At 45.5% G+C, this 7267-nt stretch overlaps 3 protein-coding genes across 3 annotated transcripts; 2 read left to right on the forward strand and 1 right to left on the reverse strand.

The window, feature by feature from the left end:
- Positions 1 to 708: 708 nt before the first annotated feature.
- On the forward strand, positions 709 to 1024 carry PHALS_05649 (uncharacterized protein; the record flags this gene model as incomplete). The annotated part of the gene is made up of 2 exons (XM_024719229.1): positions 709 to 783; positions 950 to 1024. The coding sequence occupies 2 exons, from the start codon at positions 709 to 711 to the stop codon at positions 1022 to 1024; spliced, it is 150 nt and encodes a 49-aa protein (XP_024584548.1).
- Positions 1025 to 2014: 990 nt separating this feature from the next.
- Positions 2015 to 3649, forward strand: PHALS_05650 (WD40 repeat protein TipD; the record flags this gene model as incomplete). The annotated part of the gene is made up of 1 exon (XM_024719230.1): positions 2015 to 3649. One exon carries the CDS (start codon positions 2015 to 2017, stop codon positions 3647 to 3649), a length of 1635 nt encoding a protein of 544 aa, XP_024584549.1.
- Positions 3650 to 3695: 46 nt separating this feature from the next.
- On the reverse strand, positions 3696 to 4196 carry PHALS_05651 (iron-sulfur cluster assembly 2 mitochondrial-like; the record flags this gene model as incomplete). The annotated part of the gene is made up of 2 exons (XM_024719231.1): positions 3696 to 4007; positions 4068 to 4196. 2 exons carry the CDS (start codon positions 4194 to 4196, stop codon positions 3696 to 3698), a joined length of 441 nt encoding a protein of 146 aa, XP_024584550.1.
- Between the last annotated feature and the right edge of the window lie 3071 nt (positions 4197 to 7267).

A 7267-nucleotide genomic window follows, 5' to 3' on the forward strand; every position in this document is an offset into this window, starting at 1 on the left:
TACTCATAGGTACTCCGGCCGGTCAAAGCTTTACCCTCGTGATTAACTATAGTTTGTTCGAAGCAAGAAAAGAAAAGAGAGTTTTCACGGCACTTGCGCTTGTAGTAGAGCATAGCTAGACTTGTTGAACCAGGCACAGCTTGTTGGTAGTGAACTGAACATCGTCTTGAGATCAACGACGGGGTGCGGCAACCTTTCCCGCCAATGAAAGAGAGCAACGAGCTCGAGACTCATGTAGCGCGGAGGATGGGTGTCGTGAGAGCCTCCTTCTACGATAATGGCTTGGCCGTTTATCGCTGCATGGAAGCTATGTGCGTTATTGTGACTCGGGAAGTGATTGCAGCCGTGTCATTGGAAAAAGCTTTGGTGTCCTCACAGAGAAGTTATGTATCGGTACTGAGAACAGCACAATCTCAAATCGTTGTAACATTGGTTTGGGAGTTCATTAATGGCCCCGACGCAAATACGCTCTGAGGATTAAGCACGGTGAAATAAAAGGGTAGTCACAGGCATCAAGCGTTGTGGTTGCTTGTGGGGCAGTCACATTTGCGCACCATCGTAAAAATTGTAAATTCCAGTGTGATTCACATCGTTGGTGTCGGTTTAACGGCGAACTGATGATTCTGTGCACTTCGTGATACGACACTCGTGTCAATCTAATTGCATTTACTATACAGCATAAATCCGCTTTTTTTAAGTAGCAGTATTATGGCGTTAGCGGCTTACCTTCAAACTGATGAAGCATTAATAAAACAAGTAGCTGCATTTTGTATTGATAATTTGGTTCGATCATTCATTTTGTATACTTGAATCTGATTATCTTGGAACGATCACCTTAAATACAATACTGTATGATTGTATGAAATTAACATTGCACGTTGGTGTAATTGTGTGCATCCATACGCGTAGTTTGGAGTTGGCCTTAAGGCATGAGGTAATTTTGGGACAGGACTTAGACCTTACTGCTAGCAAAGACGTTGTCGCTGGGGTGTACATGACAATTGCAGCACTAACTAAGATTTGATCATGAAGAAGAGTAATGAATGCAAATTAGTATCATTACTCGCTATACGCCCAACTAAATTATTGACATCTTCCTAGAGGCGTGTATACTTGAACGAATGTGTGGAGAGAATCATAAATGAAATTTGCTACCCTGCTATTGACTTCATTGACATTGGATCAAACTAAACGGATGGTGGACTGCACCTTCATGAAACTGATAAATTTAGGCTAAGGTACACACAAGATAGCTTGTAAATATTGACACCGTACAACATGAGGTCATTTTTTTGGTGTTTCGAAGCACGTTCATACTACGATCAAATCGGGAACCATGTGAAAATGTAGCTTGTGATGATTGCTGTTTTTTGTGATATGACAGAAATGACAAGAAGTCGAACCCTATTCTGCTTTCGTTTTGTGTCGCACGCGAAGTTAAAAGCATTTGCAGTTAAAAGCACGCATTGAACATTTATGGTCTAGATGATTTATCACGCGTCGCAATCCAACTCAGCGATAAGTATCTTGAGTTTATTCCTGTACAGTGTAGATCGCGACCAATCTGACTCGATCAAATGGCACACTATCGTTTTCAACTAGCAATTATCATCACAAACACTGCATAAACATCGAAGCACTAACGGCAACACAAGTCATATCTGGTGGTGAGCGAGCTGAAACAACGAGTGACACGATTGGGACCGACCATGCGCTTGACGCCTGACTTGTGGTCGGGGCTTGGCAAGCGCGACTATGAGATCTGAGAAGTTAATAAGCACTTCGTCACCATTATATCGCAGCTATATCAAGGGAACGGAGAGTCATTGCGATGCTGGAGTGCTCAGCCATGCAGTAATTTCATGCTTAAAGACGGTGTTGGTACTTTGAATAATAGTGGCAGTGAATACTCTGCTGTGCACTCTATTAGCGCAAGCACTGCCATAAGATATGACAAGCCTGAATTTTAATCTTTTATTTTATTGTCGAAGTAACATAATTGCTCTTCAAAAGCATGACTTGCTCCTCATGGTTCTCATCGGACGCGTTGCGTCTACTGGAGACCCGCAATCGGCGTGAAGTAGATGCATTCAGTGACTTAATTACATCGCATCAACAACTCCTTTTCCGCTCTGCGTTGTATGCGAGCTCGTCATCTCTGAGTGCGTCTCAGCGGCTTCCAGGTCATCAGGATCAAGACGATGCGACGGTGCAGAGGTACCTTGCGTCAATTCAGAGACTTGAGCGAGAGCTGACAGATAAAAATGCACAGCTGGCAAGCTATGCAGGTCAGCAATTGGCTTTGGTGAGTGAGAGCAAGACACTGCTGCAAGAGCGTGAGCAGTGGGAGCAGCAGCTGCTGATGATGACTAAGCGATTGGAAGAGGAGATAATGCTTAGCCACGAGAAGGATGTAGCGATAAACGAACTGAACGATACGCTGTTAACAATTAAAGATGAATTGGCTAGGCACAGGATGCTGCTGGAACAGAGTGAGGCTGAAGGGGTCAAACTTAGGAAGCGAAACGCCGAATTAGAGACGCAGGAGAAAAGCTCGTTACTGCATGAATGGGTTCAGGCCACTAGTGAAGAGAAAAGCTTAGGACATCTATCGCCTGCTATGGTGGCAATGGCTACACAGGAAGCAGCAGAGAGTCTGGGTCGTGTGGTGCTGAACGAGGATGAAGAACAGGGTGTTCGAAACCAAACCACGCTTGTGACTCACGTGACGCATTCCATACGCGCTCATGCAACAGAGGTAAACTCCGTGTGCTTTAATACATCAGGCAAAATTTTATTCAGTGGTAGCAGTGATGGGACCGTGAGAGCTTGGGAAGCGGAGAGATCACAATTGACGCCTCCACGAGCACTAGGAGAGTACAGAGGAGTGGGTACTGCTCACCCGCTACTTTGTGTAAGAGCATCAGAGGATGGTGGTTTTGTGTTGGGGACAGGGTGCGATCGGAAATGCTTCGTATGGAGAGTAGGTACTGGACGCGTTTCGCAGACACTGACAGGGCACAAAGGCAAAGTGCTTGCGGCCGAATTTTCGCCTGTTGTGCCACACCAAGTGATCACTGGTTCTTCAGATCGCAGTCTACGTGTATGGGATATCATGCGTGGCGTGCGGCTGCAGACGGTAAGCTGCGTATCAAGCTGCAACGATATTGCAGCACCCTCTGGAACTGATGCAGCATTCGTTCAATTCGCGAGTGCGCATCAAGATGGCGCAGTCCGCTTTTGGGATACGAGGGTAGTACGTTGCGTACAGGAGCTTCCATGTGTTCACACAGAGCAGATAACATCGGTGAGTTTGGGTGGCAACAACTTGCTTACGAATTCTCGCGACCATACCTTAAAGGTCATCGATCCTCGGACTTACGGGGTTTTGCGTGAACTGAAGCATAAAGAATATCAGTGCGGGTTTGACTGGGGAAAGGCCTCAATAAGCCCTGATGGACGTTTTGCTCTTGCTGGTGGTGCATCTGGTTGTATCTTTATCTGGAATGTAGGCTCTGGAAAAGTTGAGACGCAGCTTGCACCTGGACCTACAAGCCATTACGGTGCCGTGGCTTGCTGCGTCTGGCGTCCTGACGGCCAAGGCGCTGCTTCATGTGATAAGAACGGTATGGTGGCCTTGTGGGAGTAAGATTAGCATGGACCAAAAAAATCATATTTTATTGTGCGTAAATTACTTATTCCTTGAGGTCGAACGACGTACCGCAGCCGCAACCATTTACTGCGTTAGGATTGTTGATTACAGCAAAAGCACTGCGAATGAGCTCCTGTTCATAGTCAAGAGTACTGCCTCGAATGAGTTCTAGCGACTCCTTGTCTATCACAACTTTACCCCCGTGCTGCTCAAAGATCACATCCTCGTTTTCATCAGACGTAGTTCCCTCTTCAAACTGAATCACATACTGAAAACCGGAGCAGCCTCCACCCTCCACAGCGACGCGCAGCATTAGATTATCCGCTTTTTGCTGTTTGGCCGCTTCAACCAGTTTCTAATGACATGTCCAGAAAATCAGTTTTAAAGGAAATCTTGTTGCAGGTAGATGACGCACTCTAGCCGCGATCGGTGTGATAGTGAAATCGGAGGGACCTGTATCGTGCGTCACTTTGACAGTAGAAAACCATCGCGATGGGCTGCTCCACAACACGCGCTGCAGAGGTCGTGACAGCACTGACCTCATGTTTCAAAATGCAAAATGCCTGGATAATTTATGACTTCATGGATATTCAGTTATTTTTAAAATAGATGCTATTTGGCACAGTCTTATTGACCACTTGATAAAAACTAATATCATTTTAAGCAACAAATATTCCCTCGCCCTATGTTGGATACTAACAGGCTTCTCGCTCACACAAAACTCGTTGCTGACCCGCGAGCTTTGCATTCAAGTCCGTGCGTGGATGCATCCTGTGCGCGAAAAGACGAGCGCTCAATCCAGAGTTACGCCTCATCACATGTGCAAAATTTTGCTCGTCGATTCGAGGGGATACTTTGGTTCGTATGAATATTTCAATTACACCCGAATACAATGTGAAATTGTACAAATGTACTGTACCAAAAGTGAAAGGTGCAAGTATACAGAATTAGAGTCCTTGCCCATCACACTGTACCCACTATGAAACGGACCGCTTTAAGTTCACCCTTCTTTTGTCTTATTAAAACACTGCGTAACATGACTACCTCACAAGCCTCGGCGCCTGAAGTCTAAGTCCACCCTTTCCATTTTACCGTGCCTGCTTTACAGAGCATATGTGCACCGGCGTCCCCTCTCGTTTACCCAAACAAATGACTTAACGAGCTCACAAAAAACGTGGTCCTGGAGACCGACGAACTAAGTAGTTTGATTAGAATACAGAGGTCATCTCCGATGGCACAGCTGCAGTGACGTTCTGACCAAGCATATCCGCTTTCATCCAGCAGCACACAGCCAAACTATCATCAAAACGGAATAGCTCATGGCACGCTGCACAAGTCTTGTAATCATAGCTTTCTTTTATTAGTGGGAAGGGATGCGACACCCTAACCCCGATCTCAGGACGAGCTTGTCACCAACAAGCCGTGCCTAATTCAACGAGACCAGCTTTGCTCTACTATGAGTGTTAGAGTCGCACTGACCCCTGTCCAAATCATCAGAGCAACTCTTGCCCAGATCATCACAGTTTCAAATCAACTTAAATTGCTTGCTGTCCAGGTTTGAAGCTCTCACACGCCTAACCGTGCGGGTCTTCACCAAACCAAAAGAGAGGCGAGCGCAAGATATTCGTTCTGCGAGAGCATTCTCAGCCCACAGATGATCACTCATCAGGAGTATTACCTGCACATACAGCAGCAAAATCGTAAGACATTCGAACCCTCCGTGAAGCAAAGACTCTGGGTATCTGAAGCTGGCAAGAGATGAGCTTAGCTATATAGGTCGGCCTCAACCAAGCAATTGCACTTCTTGAGCGTCAGTCATGATTGACTTTGCATGTTACAAAGCATAACGCAGACATCGAAGCACTAATTGCCACCTCTAGTTCCTGCTGTTTCCATTCCGCTTGACTCTATGAGACAGCTGTAGCAGCTCCTGAGCCAGGGTCATGCATATTTCGCTGTAGATCCTACCCATTGCACATTGATAAATGCCGATTGTAGTCGACTCTCAAGCGGCTGATTTTTGTAAGCTCTCCTAGTTGAGGCAGCACGTAGACACTCTTCGATAGTCACAACATGCGTCCTAAAACAAGACAAGCCAGATCGCAGTTTTGCTCTCTGATCTTTTCATGGCAGTGCGTGGCTTGAGGCACCCCAGTGGCTCAGAACCACTGCGTTCCTTCAAAGCAGATTTGAATCAGCGACAAGAAAAATAACAGACATTGTTCCATCTTCAATAATTTTATTCATATCCAATTAGCTCGTAAAAACGCCACTTCCAAAATTAGACGTGTTCGCATACTCTCCGGGATATTCATAGCATATTTTAATTCGTTTTAAACCCTGGACAGCCCGATGTAGCGTGGTTGCAGCCCAATCTTGTGGGCCACAGACTCTGCAAGTAGACATGTTAGTCTCTTTCAATAACGCTTTTTGCCCCATACTTTATTCATGTGTGTCTTGCCTATCTCTGAAATCGGTAGATTGTTTACAAATCAATTGGCTCGTCGCAACAGCGTCGCGCACCATTGCGCATGACGCTCAGCCTCTGAGATAAATCAGACTTTACTACAAAGTGTTAGCGGCTGAATTTAGCTAGTCGATTTTATCGACATGCCCACCCACATTAAACCCGGCGTCACTCCATGTCGGTGTCAAAGGCACTCGAAGTTTACAGAACCATCTACGTGTAAGAGGGCGCTGTTCACAAACACTACACACACACTTGTGTGACAAGGAAGCGATTCCGGACATGGAGGTAGAAAGACAGTCCAGACTTGGAGTGACTCAAGGGCTTTCAGGCAAATTTGCAATAAAATTAAAAAGATTTCATGATCTCACGAGCTTAATGCACGACAGCCGAAGGACTCTTAGTGCTTTATTGATAAAAGCTAGGGTTTATTTAGAGTGCACCAAGATTGGTTCTCAACTTATAGGAGATGGTGGCTGTACGAGCTTGAACTCCGAAAAGTGTGGACTCCAATTTTCTAAAAACGTATGTAGTAGGAGTGATCGGCTTACGCCAACCCCTTCAAAAGACAGAGATACGTCGGTCTCATCACCAGTACCAGTACAAATCCCCAAGTAAGAGCCAGCATTCTGTATCACACAGATTGCTTGTGATTTCGTCTTGGATGCCAGATATGCATATGGGAACACCATACTGTAATTTTCTTCATATAAATTGCACACTGCATACAGAAGGTATATATGTGCCTTCATGTATGGCTAAGCGCAGCCCAATACACCGTGTGAAAATTGCATATAGCAGCATGTGCAAGTTATCCAACACAAACTTAATGAGTGGGAGAAACTCGCTCCTGCATCCCGGACCTCCATGCAGGTGCTTCGGAGAATATCCTTCACATCGCGGTGCACGCATTTTTTCTGACTCTCTGTTTTCAGGTGATCAGCCGTAAACATATATCATCTATCTCAAACAACGTTTGCTAGATTATTCTGCTATCAAGCGCGATAATCTATCTGATACAATGACTACCGGCAAAATCATGTTAATATTTTGTCGAGAACCGCTTTGGTTGATAATTACTATTGCTGACAGCAGCAAGGTAAGCCAACTGGCACAAGACGACCCGCCAAGACCACAGTTGAGTCTTT

The sequence above is a fragment of the Plasmopara halstedii genome (genome assembly GCF_900000015.1).
Source record: "Plasmopara halstedii genome assembly, contig: Scaffold_2904, whole genome shotgun sequence".
NCBI classification, from domain to species: Eukaryota; Oomycota; class Peronosporomycetes; order Peronosporales; family Peronosporaceae; genus Plasmopara; species Plasmopara halstedii.